Genomic DNA, 20,860 nt, shown 5'->3' with positions numbered 1-20,860 from the left:
ATGGGATTGTGCATCAGTTGTGTAAACAAGCTGTTTCACAGGTATTTACCATTTCAACTTATGACTTTTGACTTCAAGGGTGTTGATATTCTCACAAGGTTGACTTTAAGAAGATTATGAGTGATAACTGGGTGGAGCCTCCACAAGTATCATATGGAAAAAAAAAAGAAGCATACCAATAAGAAGTAGAAACAAGAAGGTGTTCCTTAATAGCAATGTACTATTAGCTTATATAGCTAGAGAAAACCTCTTAATAACAATGTACAATTAGATCCCCTTAATATCAATGTATTACAATTTTTTGACATGATGTTATTGGATGATATTGATAGTTTTGGTATATATTTGTTTACATATTTTTGTATTATGTGTGAATGAGTATTGTAAAGACGCGTCGTAAATGCATATCGTAAATGGTTACTGAAGTTTATGACACACAAATGCATGTCATCTTCATTTATGACATGGGCTTTCTTGATACGCATTGCATGTCATAAACATGCGCGTCGTAAGGTTACGACACGCAAATGCATGTTGTCTTCCTTTATGACAGGGCCTTCCTTGATACGCATTGTGTGTCATAACTGGGCATCGTAAATGCGTGTCATAAATGTGCGTCGTAAATAGACGACGTGCAAAAGCGCGTCGTCTCTCGTTATGACAGGGCCTTCCTTGACGCGCATTTGCGCGTTGTCTAAGCGTTTTACGACGCGCAATGAGCGTCGTAAAAGGCCTTTTTTCTAGTAGTGTGTGCGGGTTTAATTAGATTTGGGAACCCAGGTCATTCTTTTCCTGGGCGGTCCCGATGCCTTTTCAAATTGATAATTTTCGGATTTTTTAGAGGACACGGAAGATGAATTGGAAACTTGTTTGGGAAGCCATTGATAATTTGGTTTTCTAATAGTCCCGGTTGATTTTGAATGTTTATCAGTTTTCTTGAAACATGTGGGTTTTCTACCAGAGTTGGTTGAAGACTCACTGCTGCTTGTTGACGAAATCGACCTTGGCTTAACCATGCTCGGTTTTGGCAAACTACCTGGGACTTTGTAATGAAAAACCTCTTTATGTTTTTGAAAAACGACCCTTTTTCTACTCCGATCATCTTTCCAATCATCATTCCTATAATGATTTCTAGAGGACTTTCTAGTTAAAGACCTTCCTCTGAATTCATTTTCTCCTCTTGGAAATTCGAAGTGTACAAACATACGATTTTGACAATTTCTAGCTATATGGCCACCAACTCCACAACTGAAACATATCTGTTTGTTATTGTTATAATTTGTACTACATTGTTCAAAATTGTTTTCCATCTCAACACCCTTGCTTCTCTCACAGGAACATGAATGAGAATTAGGTTGTGAGGCAAGTGAGGTTGCATTAGATGGGGAAAGTTGTGAAACTGGTGGTTCTTTAAAATCATTATCACGTACATCAGAATTGTCAACTAAATTGTTCAAAGCAGACACTTTCAAACCATTCAAAATAGTATCAGAAACACTAGAAACACCACCACAAAAATCATTGTCATTTGAAACATCAGAAAAAATATTGTCTTTATTCAAAACTAAAACTTCAGGTTTAGACTCAAATTTATTTTCAGAAACAGATCCTTCAACTTCGTGCTTTGACTGATTCAAGGATTGATCTGCAGGAGAAGTAGAAATGTTAGTACTTTCAACATTAATAAATCCTCCCGAAACAAAACCAGATGGCTTGCCATAAACCATAAATGGTTCATTAGCAATCTCTTCTTTGGACAAAGGCATGTGCTGATATGAATGATTGAAGGGAGGGGGCACTTGATTATAACCTAGACCCTTTGATTGATTCCTCTTAAATTGCATGCAGTGGTCTATCATATTTGCAACTACCTCACTCGAGACATCATATTTTCTAAAATCAAAATCAGCAGTTTAAAATTTGCCCTTTAAAGATTCAATTTTACCCACTAGTTCAGTGTTATGTTTCACTACATAATCATAATTTTCGCATTTATTACTATAGTCTTCCTGAAGTCTCCTAAAGTCCTTTATTTTGGATTCCAATTGGGCTTTAAGTGGTTTTTGACCTTTTCTGAGTTGGTAACCTTCATATCTAAGGTCTTCTACTTCCCTTTTTAGCGGGTCATTAAGTTCACGGAGAATTTTAAGGCTTTCTACTTCACTGCCTAATGTCTCAATGTTCTCATGCAGAATTTTAACATAATCAATACAAGCTTGATAGCATGATGGTAGACTTACCTCGGTTGTATTCGGTTCATGAGAAGAAGATACCATCAACGCAAACTGCAGCTCCATCATTTTGTCTTCAGCTGCCACAATCTCTGTCGGAGCATCATCACAGACCTGTGCCAGGTGAGCATTTTCAGGTGCAGACAAATTCAGGGCCTGCATCTGATCCTCCCAGTCGAAAGACAGTGCAACCATAGCCTTCTCATTGTTTATCTGAGCACCACTTCGATTGTTTCCAACTGAAACTATTGTCCTATCATTATTTGATCTTTTGTCTGGCTGTGGACAATCACGAGCAAAATGCCCTGGCTCGTGGCAGTTGAAACATCACAACTTTCCCTTGTTGAACCCAACTTTCTTGTCAGCACTCATCCCCCAGTTGTTCTTTCCAGATATTTTGGCAAACTGTTTCGCCCTAAATACTGCCATGGCAATTTGCCATGTAATATCCATTTCTTCAACGTCTTCAGGGTGAATTTGATCGAGATCGGCAAATGATAGTTGGGGTGGAAGATCCCCGACTACGAGTGCATTGTAGCAATTGACAAGCCCTGAAGCAAATGCAAGATTTTCATCACCCTCTTTTCCCCTTGAAGAATAAGCCCCAATTGAGGATGAAGTAGCTTGAGACACCACGAACGATTGATTCTGTGAGAAAGGCATGGCTGATGCAGAGGAAGCTGATGGAGTGGGAAAAGTTTGAATCTTGTAACACTCAAAAAATTTCAAAGAATTTAAACTTTTCAAAAACAACCCGGTTTCATAAAGTTATTACAAAAAGGTTTTCAATACAATTATTATCAGAGTCTTCCCAGAACCACATCATAAAACATAGTCATGAGGAGCGGTACGATCATGCCTTTAGCTTGCCACGGTCTCCTGAAGAACCTGAAAAACATTAAACCACAACTGTAAGCCCGAAAGCTTAGTGAGATACCCCCAAAATACCAACCACATATACCATACATGCACAACATGCCATATCATAAACGAACACAGAACAACCATGCACTTCGGGTCTACTGTGTGACTGGTCCGCCGCACCGGCCTTCAGTCCACCTGGTCCACGCTCCGAGTCTAGCCATATACATCAAGTCTACAGTGTGATTGGTCTGCCCGCACCGGGCCTTCAATCCACCTGGTCTACTCTCTGAGTCTACAGTATGACTAGTCCGCCCACACCGGGCCTTCAGTCGGCCTGGTCCACTCTCCGAGCCTCGGCACATCTGGTCCGCCCTCTTGGGGCCTACAGCCTATCCGGACCGCTCGCTGGGCCTTCGGGATAACCGGTTCGCCCTGGGTATGTTGGCCTACAGCACAAAGCAGGACCCGCCTCAACCCAACCCCAGTCCAACAACCATGTGCACATAAACATTCAAACATATAACAATTCACATCCATTCAAATCGATCTAGCAGATCACATAGCATAACATCATCCTAACCAGGATACCGACCTAACCGGTCACTAGCATATACCATCCTAACTACCAGGATGCAAACATAGCAAAGCAATAACGTAACAACGATATCCGGATCACAATCTGATAAAGGGTCGGCCTTGGTGCCATAGGCCCTGTCGATATAGTGAGGATAACTCACCTCGCAACTGCCGACTGAAAAGATAAGACCGAGCTGCTCCGACCACTGACACAATCTCCACCACTAGCCAACACCAACACTGAACTCAAAACAAATGCCAACAATTACCAAAACGCCCCTGGAAGTCAACTAGTCAACCCTTGGTCAAAGTCAAAGCAAAAGTCAACCTCCTGACTGACTCTACTCGTTGAGTCAACCCGATGACTCGTCGAGTCCCCATGCTCAGAACTTCCCCAATCCGCGACTCAACTCGTCGAGTCACCCCGAGACTCGTTGAGTCCCACAACTCTGAGTCCCCTCGCACTCAAATCACTGATTCCTCCCTTGACTCACCGATTCACAGCTCAACCAGAAGAAGGTTAGGTCCTCATGACCAGACTCGCCGAGTCCAAGAATAGACTCGCCGAGTCCAAGGCTATCTTCAACCAACTCACCGAGTTATTCTTCTAACTCGTCGAGTTCCTGCCCATCTTCAAGCGACTCGCCGAGTACACCTTTTTGACTCGCCGAGTACCCCTAGATCTTAATCCATACAGAAGCTTTCCAGGCCATGCAGATGATCCAAACCATAGATCTACACTTCTACAACCCATCCATCACGTAAAGTGGCAAACTTTACGTGAATCCAAAGATATCTAGGCATATAACATTCTAGGGTTAGGGTTTGGGACAAAGTGGCTCCACCAATAACTCAAGAACAGGGACTTTAATGCACTCTAGACCTTCTCCATTCCAGATCTGAGGTAGCAACCTCAGATCTAACCTCCAAACTCAAAATATCACAATCTGTTCTTTCCAAATTCTCCAAAATGATGAATCTAGATGAATAACAGCCCAAGCGATGAAATAATACCTCAAAGGAACCTCCAACATTAGAGAAATCTGAATCCTTGCAAAGCCCCTTGCTCCAAGCCTCTTAGCCTTCCAAAATCTCTTCTCCAAGGTTCAAAAGCTCTTAAACCACTCACAAACGCGCCTTAGGGTTTTCTGGACTTCAAGAAAGGGTAAAGAGGCTAGGGAGAGGGTATAATGTCCTTTATATAGGTCTCATCCCCCGAAATTAGGGTTTTCTCCACTCAGCACCAACTCGCCTAGTCTAGCCACCGACTCGCCGAGTTGGCCACTTAACACGCGACCAGAGTCGCGTCCCTACTCGCCGAGTCCACCCATGGACTCGCCGAGTTGCCCTTTCACATTTACACTTTGAACCCTGAACTTGCACTCCTGAACTCGGGATGTTACAATTCTCCCCCACTTAAATTAGGCTTCGTCCTCGAAGCCTGCGGCAACACAACTCCAAAACTACTCTCGCAATGTACCTCCTGGCATTAACCAGAACAGGTTCCTCAAAACACAACCATCGAAACCCAAAACCCAACTTTCCCTCTTGCGGTGTCCTAACCACCGCTTCAAGCCGGCCACCGGCCTCATCCTCTGATAACCACACTTATCAACCGAGTACCACTCCATGATACTTCACTCGCTCTAAATCACAACAATTACTAGACTCATACGAGCCAGAAATAGCCCTGAACCACCGGAATCCCGATCTAAGACCAACTTTATCCACTCCATGCTGACAGAATGACACATCCTTCAGACTCAGAGCAACTCCCATGAGTTCTCCTCCGCAATCTCATACCCATGCAGAACTGGCTCTAGCATCCTCGGATTGGGAAAACCCGATACACTGAAGACACCTCCAAACATCCCCCAGGATTAATTTCCACCACATACATAATTCCTTGTTCAAAATCAAACTGGAAATCCAAGATTCCATCCCTGCATCCCTTTCGAGCCTCTTGGCTCTACACCCGCGGAATTCCTTCCACGACCTCAGCAGACATCCAACCCAGATGTGATTCCATACCACAGCTGCAACACACTGCTCAATAACCATAATTGGAACACCGCAAATCATAACTCCGCACTATTGCTTTCACTTCCGTGAACTTACACTCCCTCTCAGAGCTACATTCCTTTCCCTTTCCTTACCAAGAAAATCCACTTGGCTACCTTGACACTACCACAAGCGCCACGGTGCTCACCCAATACTACATCATTCCCTTATAGCATAACCGCTATCTAATGCCCACACATGCTCTGAATCCGCTCGCAAGGACTCTTGAGTCCATGCACTACCTTTCACTAATCACGATCAATACTCGGGGCCAGACCTTCTGATGCTATCACATCGCGACATACTCATTCCATTCCCTCATACCGATCTATCAACACATGCAGAGTCTTCAGCATGACTGGGCCACCATACCAGGCCTTCAGTCCATCTGGACCACTCTCAGAACCTTCAACAGGTATGGACCGCCCTCCAGGGCCTTCAACCTGTCTGGACCGTTCTCCGAGCCTTCGCCTGACTGGTACGCCCACCGGCCTTCAGTCTATCCGGACCGCTCAACTAGCATTCATCATCCCACGTTATCCCTCCAGAAAACTTTCCCATGCATACTGTTCTAGCCCTCTAGGGGTTCCGAACTCTATCTCCACCCTGCATACTCAAACCCGACCTAATCCCAGGCCTTCCACAATCAATCACCCTTGGTCTGCATCCCGCCCCGCTTGTCTGACACTTTCTCATACCAGCCTACGCTCGGCTGACAAAACCACTATTGAATCCCAATAGCTAGACAAACTCTCATGCTTATCGATCTTCCGGAGAATTATTCAATCCTCCCCCACTTAGAGCACTGACTATCAACCACCGGTCGCCATCACCGACCTCCCTTAACAGCCCTACACAACACAATCCCTTACACGCGAACTGATTTCCACTAGAACAAGCAATCTTCACAAATTTACATAACAACACTGATCATCCCGGGCTCGAAAGAAACCCGGTCTTCAGCTAACCACTCCTCAGACTGCAGATGCTACTCGACATTCAGACCAAAAGTCAGATTCCCACTAATAATCCTCATGAATGATAACCAACAAAATTCCCAACACCAAACCCATAACCATACCACAACCCTCAAGGAACAACGAATACAATACCAAAAATCACACAGCGAGACTAGCAGATAAACAATACTCCACAATAATTACCAAATAACAAGACATCAAGAAAGAAACATACCCGCAGTTGCATCCGGCACTGCCCTAACCTCCTCCGTTGTAAGCTGAAAAGCACGACCCTGAGCCCTTGGGGGCTCCGCTCCACCCTGACCTCCACCCGTAATCCTCAAAGTGGTCGGTGCTGGAGCCTGCACCGATCCTACAACAAACTGTGGACAGTTGACCCTCAAGTGTCCAACCTGATGGCAATGATAACAAATCCTCAAATCCCGAATCGGGGCTGTCTGCCGACAATCCCTCGCATAGTGCCCCTCCTTTCCGCACTTGCGGCATGCACCACCGAACCTACAAACTCCGGTGTGACCCTTCCCACACTTCCCACACGTGTGGCTGCTCTGATCTCCCAATCTAGAATCAACGGTCTTGGACCGTTTCGGCGCTGGCTGCGACTACACCGGAGCCTGCCTCAGCTCCCACAACTGCAACTCAATCTCCAACTCACGCCGCCTGGCGGCCTCCTGCAACTCCAACAAGGTATCGCACCTCTGTGTAGACACAAACTGCCTGATATCCCTCTTGAGCATACTCAGATAGCGGGACATCTGAGCCTGCTCTGAAGCGAACTCAGGGCAAAACATCGCCCTCTCTGTGAACATCCTGGTGATCTCCGTCACCGACTCTGAATCTTGCTTCAGCTCCAGGAACTCCTGAGCCAACCTCTCTCTCTCAACCCGCGGAACATAACGAGTGCTAAACATCTCCCGGAACTGATCCCAAGAAACCGTAGCCCTCTGCGCATCCGAAAATGACCCCGTAGTCAATCTCCACCAATCCTTCGCCCCGAGCCTCAACAGGTTCAGAGCACACCTCACCCTCTGATCAGTAGGGCATGAACACGTGAAGAAACGCCCCTCCACGTCCGACAACCATCTCATAGCAACAATCGGGTCCTGGACTCCATCGAAGGTAGGGGGCTTCGTATTATCAAATTCCCGATACTGAAAACCTCGACCTGCTCCTCCCCCTGCCGCTGCGACAGCCGTTGTAGCTGCCGCGGCAGCCGTCTCTGTGAGAGCCGCATAGCGCTCATCAAAATACTCAACCATGGCGGTCTTGATCGACCCAAACAGTTCCGGCAACTCGGCCCGGAACAACACAGCAACCTCATCATGCAAAATCTCACGAATCCTAGCATCCAACTCGCCTGTGCTCATCTGACCAATAACCTTGGGTGGTACTGACCCACCCTGACCGCCCTCTCCTGCTCCCGATCCTGACCCGGATCCGCTCCCAACATGCCTTGTAACCACCATACTGAAAAACATCACAAGATCTCAGATACTTCCCACTATCCCGGGAACCAACCCCCAACCCAACCCTAGAGGTTGTGGCTTCTTTGATACGCGTATGGGTCCTGTGCTTTCAGTAGTACGGGCCCATACTACCTTCCACACCTACCCATATTTACATCAATTATCACCACAACACCCTAGTGAAGAACATACATAACAAGCACTCAACCCTCACTCCTAGAGGAACACTGGAAATCTCCCACAGAAGAAACCCTAGGCTAGCAGGCATCATCAATCAGGCAACATTATCATGAAATCCTGAAGATCCCTAGCCTAGTACTAGCATGTTGTTCTATCATAGCTCAGAAACAAATATCATGTATGGTATTTTGGGGTTACTTACTGGCTACGACTGATCGTACCTCCGTGTCCTCCTTTACTCATTTTGAAAACCATTTTAAATTCTCTTTTGAAAACTCTCCTTGATTTGACACTGGATTCACATGAATGTTCCTCCAATTCACTCAAACCAAGGTTCTGATACCAACTTGTAACACTCTAAAATTTTCAAGCATTTTAAACTTTTCAAAAACAACCCGGTTTCATAAAGTTATTACAAAAAGGTTTTCAATACAATTATTATTAGAGTCTTCCCAGAACCACATCATAAAACATAATCATGAGGAGCGGTACGATCATGCCTTTGCCTTGCCACAGTCTCCTGAAGAACCTGAAAAACATTAAACCACAACTGTAAGCCCGAAAGCTTAGTGAGATACCCCCAAAATACCAACCACATATACCATACATGCACAACATGCCATATCATAACAGAACACAGAACAGCCATGCACTTCGGGTCTACTATGTGACTGGTCCGCCGCACCGGCCTTCAGTCCACCTGGTCCACCCTCCGAGTCTAGCCATATACATTGAGTCTACAGTGTGATTGGTCCGCCCGCACCAGGCCTTCAATCCACCTGGTCCACTCTCTGAGTCTACAGTATGACTGGTCCGCCCACACTGGGCCTTCAGTCGGCCTGGTCCACTCTCCGAGCCTCGGCACGGCTGGTTTGCCCTCTTGGGGCCTACAGCCTATCCGGACTGCTCGCTGGGCCTTCGGAATAACCGGTCCGCCCTGGGTATGTTGGCCTATAGCACAAAGCAGGACCCGCCTCAACCCAACCCCAGTCCAACAACCATGCACATAAACATTCAATCATATAACGATTCACATCCAATCAAACCGATCTAGTAGATCACATAGCATAACATCATCCTAACCAGGATACCGACCTAACCAGTCACTAGCATATACCATCCTAACTACCAGGATGTAAACATAGCAAAGAAATAATGTAACAATGATACCCGGATCACAATCCGATAAAGGGTCGGCCTTGGTGTCGTAGACCCTGTCGATATAGTGAGGATAACTCACCTCGCAACTGCCGACTGAAAAGATAAGATCGAGCTGCTCCGACCACTGACACGATTTCCACCACTAGCCAACACCAACACTGAACTCAAAACAAATTCCAACAATTACCAAAATGCCCCTGGAAGTCAACTGCTCAACCCTTGGTCAAAGTCAAAGTCAAAGTCAACCTCCTGACTGACTCAACTCGCCGAGTCAACCCGATGACTCGTCGAGTCCCCATGCTCAGAACTTCCCCAATCCGCGCAGCAACTCGCCGAGTCACCCCGAGACTCGCCGAGTCCTACAACTCTGAGTCCCCTCGCACTCAACTCACCGAGTCCTCCCTTGACTCACCGATTCACGGCTCAACCAGAAGAAGGTTAGGTCCTCACGACCAGACTCGCCGAGTCCAAGGCTATCTTCAACCAACTCGCCGAGTTGTTCTTCCAACTCGTCGAGTTCCTGCCCATCTTCAAGCGACTCGCCGAGTACACCTTTGTGACTCGCCGAGTACCCCTAGATCTTAATCCATACAGAAGCTTTCCAGGCCATGCAGATGATCCAAACCATAGATCTACCCTTCTACAACCCATCCATCACGTAAAGTGGCAAACTTTACGTGAATCCAAAGAGATCTAAGCATATAACACTCTAGGGTTAGGGTTTGGGACAAAGTGGTTTCACCAATCACTCAAGAACAGGGACTTTAATGCACTCTAGACCTTCTCCATTCCAGATCTGAGGTAGCAACCTTAGATCTAACCTCCAAACTCAAAATATCACAAACTATTCTTTCCAAATGCTCCAAAATGATGAATCTAGATGAATAACAGCCCAAGCAACGAAATAATACCTCAAAGGAAGCTCCAACAGAAGAGAAATCCGAATCCTTGCAAAGCCCCTTGCTCCAAGCCTCTTAGCTTTCCAAAATCTCTTTTCCAAGGTTCAAAAGCTCTTAAACCACTCACAAACGCGCCTTAGGGTTTTCTGGACTTCAAGAGAGGGTAAAGAGGCTGGGGAGAGGGTATAATGTCCTTTATATAGGGCTCATCCCCCGAAATTAGGGTTTTCTCCACTCAGCACCAACTTGCCGAGTCCAGCCGCCGACTCGCCGAGTTGGCCACTTAACCCGCGACCAGATTCGCGTCCCTACTCGCCAAGTCCACCCATGGACTCTCCGAGTTGCCCTTTCACATTTACACTTTGAACCCTGAACTTGCACTCCTGAACTCGGGATGTTACAAATCTGAGCTTGCGGAGTAGTGAATGTTTGACCTGCAGAAGGAAGAGAAAAAGATGAAAGAGCATTGTTAGTAGAGATGCCAAGGTTCGCAGCTGAGTATGAGTTCACATGGTTGATCTCTCGATACTTGTCATCAATATCACAAGCTTTGATGACATCCATCACTTCAGCAAGAGTGAGACGGCTAAGGTCCTTGGTTTTCTTGATGACAGCTACATTCATATTCCAAGATTTTGGGAGAGCATTCAGTCGCTTCTTGTTTATCTCTGACTTTGTATAGAAAATCCCAGCTAGTCATTTCAGTATTGAGAGATATGAACCGCTGCAGCTGAGCTTCAAGAGTCTCTCCAAGAACATAGTTGAACATAATGAATTGTTGTCGCAGCAAATCTTGGCGACTCTCCCGCATGTCTTCGTTCCCCTCATAGACCTCAATAAGGGCTTCCCACAAAGCCTTAGTAGAAGTATACTCCCTGAAACCTTGAGCAATATCTGGAGATAGGGTCATGGTCAAAGTTGCCAAAGCCTTCTTCTGCTCTTCCACTTTCTCGAAGTCCTCATTAGTGTAGTTTTCTATCTTCTTGTCAACCACTTGGCCTGCAACTGTAGTGGTTATTCTGACTGGATCCTTGATTATGCATTTCCAAATTTTGAAGTCTTTCATTTTTATGTATTTCTCAATTCTATACTTCCATTCTGGGAAGCCTTCAGCGGATAAAAGTCTAGGAATCCGGGCGGTCATGCTCATTACTGAATCAAGCTCTTGTTGGTTTGTTTGACTTTGAGAATCCATTTTTATTTTATTATTTAATTAATGTGAAACATAAATTAAATTAATTATGATTAAATTGAGTTCTGGTCAAACATAGTTTACTGGTCAAACACAGTTTACTGTCGTAAACTATGTTTACGGTCAAGCTGTAGATTACGACCGTAAACTCTCAGTTTATTGTCGTAATAGATTCACGGTCTAAAGCTTACGGTCCAAGAGCAAACAGTTTTCGGCTGATGAATATTCATTATTCACGGCTCAAGAATTCGATTTTACGGTTTAAGAATCTTCAAGAGTTGCGGCCGTAAACAGTGATTACGGCCGTAAGCTCAGGCCGAAAACTTGAATATTGCAACTTTTCGACTGGACTAAAAAACCCTTTTCGCAGCAGTTACAAACTTTAGTCTCAAATCAATGAAAACTCGCTCCAAGATCGATTGTAGAGTGCCTTTGACGCTGGTTCTGCTCTTATACCAATTGTAAGGTCCTGAGAATAGATCTTACCAGTGATCAAAAACAAACACAATCACAGAAACAAGAATAATAGTAGAAAAGAAAAGGAATCAAGCTTGCACACGTTCTATTGCTGAAAATGTCTGGTACAACTCGATATACGACCGTGAACAACTAGGTATCAACAACAAAACACAACTGGCTAATCCTCTATATATAGGGAACTACGACCGAAAAGGGTTTACGGCCGTAAGGTGTTTACGGCCGTAAAAACTCATTACAGACTCGTAAACAACTACCAAGCCCACCAAAATACTCTATCTATACACAACCACTATTACAATGCAAAGCCTAGACCAAACCACTAATTGGGCCATTCACCGTCGGCGATGGTGGCGGTGGTTGTGGTGTTCATCAGAGGCCACTAAAAGAGATGAGAGAATAACTTTTTGTTTTGAACAACTATGAACAATGGATCGGATCTAAGTTTATGGAATAAGTTTTTTCAAAAAGACCATTATAACCTTATTAGTTTTTGTTATTTATTAAATATTAAAAAAATAAAAATATTAGAATAAACAAAAATAGCCTAGAAATATGTGGTTCTTAGGGTTCTTAACCTTTAGAGGTTCTTATTTGAACCTATATATATATATATATATATATATATATATATATATATATATATATATATATATATATATATATATATTCATATATATATATATATATATATATATATATATATATATATATATATATATGTTCAGGTTCATTTGAGACCATGCTAATTTTGTGAGACCGTGAGATCAAATCTAAAAATAATTTTAAAATGCAAACCAAAAGGAAAAATCCAAAAATTGTTTTTTTAATTATTATTTTCGGAACTTTATTTACCTAAAAAAATTAAAAAAATTTAAAAAAATAAACAAAATTACCATTTTTTTTAAATACGTGAAATATTCTAATAGAATATTACACTGTATATTTCTAATATGATTTTTAGAATGTTTAGAATATTCTACTAGATTTGCCAGATATGTAGAATATTCTAAATACTCTACTAAAATATGTAAAAAATGTATTTTTTTTTGGTATTTTTTTATTTTTTTATTTTTGGAAAATATATATTCCAAAAATAATATTGGAAAAAAATCGAAAATTTTCAATTATTTTGCATTGTAAAAATGTTTTTATTTTATCTACTAAATGTGTGGCTAGGATTGCGTCTCACGGTCTTACAAAATTAAGCCGTCTCACATGAACCTAACTATATATATATATATATATATATATATATATATATATATATATATATATATATATATATATATATATATATATATATATATATATATATATATATAATGCCGGAGATGAGAGACTATTTTTCTAAATGAAAGGGAAAGTGTTAGGAAATGACGTCACATGGTAAAAATTTTGGAAAAATGACTAACAAAGTTTCAAAGTTATACAAAAATATAATTCAAGTTTTATATTTCTGAAAATACTATAACATTTATACACATACTCACTATTAAAGTTATAATATTCAATGAACACTTTTTAATAACCAACTATAATATGTTAATAGTTGGGTTGACAATTTTTAAAGTTATAATATTGTTCAATGAACACTTTTCAATAACCAACTATAATATGTTAATAGTTGGGTTGACAATTTTTTATAAGAAATTGATTTAGTAGGTTAATATAGTTTCAAAAATTATATAAAAACAATATTCTAACTTTGTTTGGTACAAAAAATGAGAAATGTCATTGTAGCACAAGTAACTTATATGTTTTGTCCGACTTGATCAATTATTTTTTTTTTGTGCACAATAGGTCATCTAAATGTTATTGTACATGTCAATTAAGTCATTATCGTTAGTTTTTAATCATTCCTCTGTTAACTAGTTTTCTAAATTACACGAATGACCCCTATGTTTTAAATTTCTTTCGTAGTTGTTCCTTACCAGCTATGGTTTAAATTACACGACCAAAACTGCCACAATTTAGAAACTATGGGCACCAAAGTGTAAAATTCTTGTCTTCTTCCCCAAAACTGGTGAATTCCATTTTCTCATCGTTTATCAACTGGATTGAATGGAAGGAAATGAATCTCATTGATCCATGCACGTGCTTCCTTGGCATCTCCAAGCATGTTTACAATACATGCATCAATTGCATCTTGATTCTCGACTCTTGAAGCTCTTGCACCCATTAGAATCAATGTATCCTTATAACAATCCATTGCAAAGATCTCAACTTGGGTATTGTCGACTACGAGTTTATTCAAAGTGAGAGTTCCGATTTTGTCACTGCATAAAACATCCATCCCTGCCATTTCTTCAATGACATTCATTCTTTTGGTGATAGTGTCGTGCTCCGATGACTTGTGCGATCTGATGGCCATGGGGACTGAGAAAATAATTTGTGTCGCAATTGGGATTCCACTAATGAGAAGGACCAACAAATTGTCGATTCCATTCCTTTAAGTTTGATTCTGGATTGGGTACATCACCACTTTTTCGATTATGAGCCCAATCGCGATTGAGCATATGCAGAAGTTACCAATGTCGGTCAAAACCTAATAACCAATCCCAAAAAAGTGTTAAGAAAACATATGATGATTGAGAAAAAGAAGATTTCAATCAAAATTAGGGTTGAGAAGTTTTACCTTTTAGAACGTCGATAATTTAATCCTAGAAATATTCTCGATGGATAATAACACATATTTGTAAGTTACAATCATGAAGAACATTATTTAGACCTGTTTGAAAAATCTCAAGCATAAGTCAGAATAAATCTGGATAATTCTCAATCACGAAAAATAAATCGGGTGAATCTTCCATGCAATAACATACATAAACAACTAGCATATCATATATCACAGAAGTATCTATCATACTACATAACACATACATAAACATATAAGGATGTCGTGGGCTTCCCCCAAGGTCTTATACCATTATATCATGGGCTCCTCCACATGGTCTTTACCTAGGGATGCCATGGGCTCCCCCACATGGTCTCATATCCAACTGCCACGGGCTCCCCCCGGGGTCTTCCATACAAATATCATATAATCACTAGCATACCACTTAACATAAAGCTAACTATTATACCACATATCCCTACTACAGATAGTGTACCACATAACATAAAATGAGCCGGCCTTGGTGCCTTAGACCCATTGGTATGGTGAGAAGACTCACCTCTCAAGATTGTTGAACTGACAAGCTAGAATCAGATATGTCCCATGTGCTGCTCCAACTCAACTGCCTATATCATCATAAGATAGACTTGTCATCATCCCAAAACCATCCTCAAAGTCAAACCGGGTTAACCTTGGTCAAAGTCAAGGTCAACAACACATGTTGACCTCAACTTGTCAAGTGCATCTAGCGACTCGTCGAGTTCTTATCAAGTCCAGAAACCCTGGTCAAATCCTAGCCAACTCGACGAGTTTACTTGATATCCAGAAAGCGGGGAAACCCAATCTGACTCGTCGAGTTACCAGGGCAACTCGTCGAGTCCCCCTTCCTGTTTGCTTGTTATGATGATACATCGAATGCAGGGACTCCAAGGCTTGGATCTGAAGCCCTAAGGTGTCTAGAAGGATGAAGTTTCCAACTTTACCCTCTAGAACCATTCCAAATGCTCTAAGGACCTTATCAAAGGTTGGAAAGCTTCAAAGCTTTGCCATAAAGTCCAAAACTCTAGCTAGGGATCTGGAACCCCTTATTTCTAGAAGAGTTTCTAGTCCTCAAAACGTTCCAAAGATGGAGGCTTTATGGGCATGCATGTCCAATGCATGTCCTTAGGTCAAAATGGCCAAAAAGAGGGAAATATGCCCTAAAACCCTTTCATGGCATCCTTGCTTAACCAAAGGCTAGATCTAGCCTACCTTGGGACCATTTTGCCCTAGAGATCCATAAAGTTGCAAACTTTATGAACCCCATGCATGCAATCAACAGGAAGGATAGGAAATGAAGAGTAAACTCAATATCTGGCCATATTCTAAGATAAAAATCGAGTCTTGAAGACTTACAACAGTCCACAAGATGGTCAAGCTCAAGAGTGAGGGCTTGGTTAGCTAGATCTTCTCCTTCTTCTCACTATCTCCTTCTTCTTAGGCTTCAAAAATCCCTCTAGCTCACAAAATGAAAGAGAATGGGGATTAGGGTTTAGCACAGACATTCTTAGGGTTTGGAGGTTGATGGAAGGTCAGCCTCAAGGTTCTTAAGGAGATGATAGATAGGGTGCAAAACCCTAAAATTATGATTTTCTCTCTTCAGCTCCTACTCGTCGAGTCGATACTTCCAATTCATCGAGTAGGTCCTGCCCCCGCATCCATGAGATGGCCTCTACTCGACGAGTTGGGGCATCCACTCCTCAAGTCCATGCACAAACCCTAAAAATTCATGTAAATTACTTAATACCTGAAACAGGTGTTACACTCACTATTAGGGTCCTATGATAATGAATACACACTAGTGAGTTTCTAAATTGAAGAGCTAATACTAATATACTTAATCCTACATATAAAAAAATACCAAGATTGTTTAAAACTTAATTTTTTATAATTTGTAACTGTTTTTCTGAAATTATAAAAATTTTATAAGCTATTAAACTTAAGGATAATTCAAATTAATAAATCCCAAATTTGGTTATATTGTTTGTAATGTGTTTTAGCATTTTCAATGATGTTTTAAAAGCTAAAAATTAGAAAATAATATTAAAACAACTCCACAAATTCTCGAAAATTTTCCTTCTAATCCTATTGTAATGGAGAATCCACATGAAAGTTTTCTTGATTTTTAAACATGTTTAACTATTTTTCCTCCATTTAGTTCCTTGAAATCATCATAAAATTGTGAAAAATACTAAATTGTTATGAAAATTTTCCAAACTTTTTGTAAAAATTATATACAATGTATATAAACTGGTAAAAATGTCAAAAATGGTTTTCATATAGTAGAGTCTGGTTTTGATGATTTATGTGTATTTAATGTAAGAAACATAGAATAAATAGTAAACGGTTAAGATAATTCCTCAAAAATTTTGTTAAAGTGTTTTATAATGCATATAAATTGGGAAAAATATCAAAATTGATTTTAAAGCAGTGGAATCCGATTTTGGATTTATGGGTGTTTAATCTTAGAAAAATAGAAATAAATAGCAAACAATTGAAATAAATCCTCAAAATTTCCATTTTTGGTTAGAATATAATCAAGAGAGCTCTGGTAAGTTTATATGATTTTCTGGAAGGGTTTTTTATATGTTTCCTCATTTATTCCATTAAATAAGCATTTAAATCAAAAAGAAATAGTAGCAGTAGGGAAAAATCACCAAATTTTTATTTAGTATCCTACTATAACATAAAAGGTCTTGGTAAATTTTCATGATTTATGAAAAATTGTATCTATTTTTTCCCGATTTAGTACATTAAATACACAAAAATCATAGAAAAATTAAATTAGGTTATTTGTGTTAAGCACAATGAAAATTAAAAATCATAGCAAACAGTAACAAAAATAGGTGAAACTTCATGGGAGATGTTTATGTACTTTATGGGTTATTCACGAATTTATCTAGGATTTATAGACCTCAGAAAGTATTTTATGTAAATTATAGTCTTATTTCCTTGTAAAAATTATAATAAATCAAGGAAATCAAAACAATTTTTTGGAATTTCCAAATCATCTTATATTGTTACTTGGGTTCTGAAAATAATTACATTTGATTAAAAAAAAAAAAAAAAAAAAAAAAAAAAAAAAAAAAAAAAAAGACATTTAGATTTCTTTTTTGTGAATAAAATCATTTATAAACATTTTAACAATGTAATTTGATCATTCCAATTTTATCGGATGTCCCGATGTAATTTCGTCCCATTCATATCCTTTATAATTCTCTAGAAGTCCAGACTTTTTACCTTGAGCCTTACATTTGGCATTTCTTATCTATCGTTCAACACCTTGGATTTTTTTTGGTTAATTATCCATTTTTTTCTTTTCTTTGATCGTTGCTAGAAAATACTCTTTCTTTCTTGACTGATTTGCTTAGAAACCGGTTTCATCCTTCAAACCTCTGCTTCTTTGACCCGTACAACGTTCTTCATCACACATGGCATCATTCAATGCTTGATCTCATTGTTGGAGGTTGAAGGGCAGTTAAATCAATGGTCGATTTTGGATAGGTTAAAAGACATTTTGTATGAGGAAATAAAAAGCTAAGCTTTTGAGTTAATTTGGAGAGTGAATGACTCAATGCAACTTTTTTGTGAATTATGTTGTGGTTTTAACATGTTTATATAGTGGTATGTAGGAATTGATGTGAATTTATGAAGTGACGAGTTAGATGAAAGCTGAGTGGCTCAATTGATAATAATATTATGTGAGAGTTGGCTTATTCATAAATTATAGTGTTAAGTTGGAATGAATGAATTTTTAAACTACTTTACCTCTACCAACATGTTTGGATTTTTATAGCCACATTTAGACAGTACTTTTAAACAGTTAACCCCCCCCCCCCCCCCCCCCCCCCCTCCACCAAAAAAATAATAAATAAATAAATACTTGTCTGAAATCCAAGATGTCCAGAATGCAAATTCCGGCAAGTATGATCATTTTGGTGAATTTCGAAAAATGAAAACATTGTTGTTTGTACGTCATAAACTATATAATACTATAAATTAAGCAAGTCAACACAAGTCTTTTCACTATTTATTTGTTTAATATAAGAAGATAATTAAGCCATATTTCAATTAGAAAAGTTAGCGGCAAAGTGAAAGATAAAAAGAGTTTGTATATATAAGACTGATTTAGTAGCGAAAGAGCAACAAGCAACATATCAGGTCTGAGTTGCAGTTATGGGGGAAGAAGTGAAAGAGTCGAAGATGATTGAGGATGTAAGATCGGCAGTGTTCAAGCATTCAGAAAGTTTAGAAGGCAGTTGTGCTAAAATCCAGGGCTACGATTTCAACGATGGAATTAACTATACACAGATTCTTAAATCCCTACTTTCCACCGGATTCCAAGCTTCTAACTTTGGTGACGCCATTGAAATCGTTAATGAAATGGTACTGGTTTCTTCTCAAAATCTTAATTTCCTACTTTATTCAACAGAATATATGATTTGCTTTATTTTTTCTCTTCATGTTTGTATGATCTTGATGGGTCCCTCCCTCCCATTTGATGATTGTAGCTAGATTGGAGGCTTTCTCATGAGCAAGTAACAGAAGATTGCAGTGAGGAAGAGAGTAACCCAGCTTACAGAGAGTCTGTCAAGTGCAAAATCTTTCTAGGGTTCACTTCAAACCTCATTTCCTCTGGTGTTCGAGACATTATTCGCTATCTAGCTCAACATCATATGGTTAGTAATTTGCAGCTCTCATGCTTATGAACAATTAAACAAACATATCAGAGTTTTATTCTTTTACAAAATATATGTACGTTTTAAATCCATGCAGGTTGATGTGATTGTGACAACAGCCGGTGGCATTGAGGAAGATCTGATAAAATGTCTTGCAGACACATACAGAGGTGAATTTTCTCTACCTGGTGCTGCCTTACGCTCAAAAGGACTAAATCGTACTGGTAACTTATTGGTGCCTAATGATAATTACTGTAAGTTTGAGGATTGGATTATCCCAATATTAGACCAAATGCTTCAAGAACAAAATACACAGGTATTCATTGTATTTTCATTCAAGGTGTTGTTGATTTACACACTTTACATGACTCTATACCCTCTGTGTTCAACAGCATGTGTTATGGACCCCATCAAAAGTAATATCACGTATGGGGAAGGAAATTAATGACGAAAGCTCATATCTATATTGGGCATATAAGGTAATCAATCGCATGTTCACCTCCATTTTCACGTTTCTTGAATGTCAAACTTTTATCTAACAAAGTTATATTCTCTTATATAACTTTTTTATTTATAAGATTAACTGTATCTTTTGTTGCGATTTTAACATGATTGCTCCATTGTAGAACAATATTCCTGTGTTTTGCCCCGCCTTGACAGATGGGTCTCTCGGAGACATGTTATATTTTCATTCATTTCGCAACCCTGGTCTTGTTATCGACATAGTACAAGGTGACATGGCAATTTTCTCTTTGTTTTGATTTTCTTGAATAAGGTCATGATTTTAAGGCTATGGTTGATATAAGTTGACAAGTTTGTTTGAACTTTGAACAGATGTGGTGGCGATGGACAGTGAAGCTGTGAATGCAAACCCTAGAAAGACAGGGATGATACTTCTAGGAGGAGGATTACCAAAACATCACATTTGCAATGCGAATATGATGAGAAATGGTGCGGATTATGCTGTTTATATCAACACTGCTCAGGAATTTGATGGCAGTGATTCAGGTGCTCGTCCTGATGAAGCTGTGTCATGGGGGAAAATTCGAGTTTCTGCTAAATCTGTCAAGGTTTTTCATCAAATTAATTGCAATATTTTTCAAATTAAAATGATTTTAGTTTCTTACCATTCTCATGATTGTAATGTTGACTGTTTCGATCCAGGTGCACTGTGATGCAACTATTGCGTTCCCATTACTTGTCGCTCAAACATTTGCTACAAAAAAAACACAGAAACCAAGTTCCTGATAAATGTTGATTTACGCAAAGCTTTGATTTACTTTTATATATTTGGTGAGAATAAAAGATTATAAGGTCCATAACGATCGATACCTGCTTGTAACTTATTTACAAAAAACGTTTGTATTTTAACTTGTTGATTTCAAGTACGTACACTTGCATTATATAATGTATTGAAATTGAATTGTATTCAATCAAG

General features: G+C 40.0%; 1 protein-coding gene and 1 pseudogene across 1 annotated transcript; one reads left to right on the top strand and one right to left on the bottom strand.

Moving 5' to 3' along the window:
- Window positions 1-14,128: 14,128 nt before the first annotated feature.
- LOC145067414 (plasma membrane ATPase 2 pseudogene) lies at window positions 14,129-14,461 on the bottom strand (annotated as a pseudogene).
- A 4,340-nt stretch (window positions 14,462-18,801) lies between these two features.
- Window positions 18,802-20,859, top strand: LOC145066238 (deoxyhypusine synthase-like). Its single transcript, XM_079013449.1, has 7 exons — window positions 18,802-19,129; window positions 19,255-19,422; window positions 19,520-19,738; window positions 19,815-19,901; window positions 20,049-20,154; window positions 20,257-20,492; window positions 20,587-20,859. The coding sequence occupies exons 1-7, from the start codon at window positions 18,920-18,922 to the stop codon at window positions 20,668-20,670; spliced, it is 1,110 nt and encodes a 369-aa protein (XP_078869575.1). The 5' UTR covers window positions 18,802-18,919; the 3' UTR covers window positions 20,671-20,859.
- Window position 20,860: the final 1 nt, after the last annotated feature.

The sequence above is a fragment of the Lactuca serriola genome, chromosome 8 (assembly GCF_051521515.1).
Source record: "Lactuca serriola cultivar US96UC23 chromosome 8, Lser_US96UC23_V15, whole genome shotgun sequence".
Classification (NCBI taxonomy): Eukaryota; Viridiplantae; Streptophyta; class Magnoliopsida; order Asterales; family Asteraceae; genus Lactuca; species Lactuca serriola.
This window is presented reverse-complemented; position numbering and strand designations above follow the sequence as displayed.

Bases quoted from the DNA above. Each gene is read 5' to 3' on its own strand.
- LOC145066238 (XM_079013449.1), top strand. From the start codon at position 18,920: ATGGGGGAAGAAGTGAAAGAGTCGAAGATGATTGAGGATGTAAGATCG. The intron at 19,130-19,254 runs GTACTGGTTTCT...TGATGATTGTAG, and splicing joins TTGAAATCGTTAATGAAATG to CTAGATTGGAGGCTTTCTCA. The intron at 19,902-20,048 runs GTAATCAATCGC...GCTCCATTGTAG, and splicing joins ATCTATATTGGGCATATAAG to AACAATATTCCTGTGTTTTG.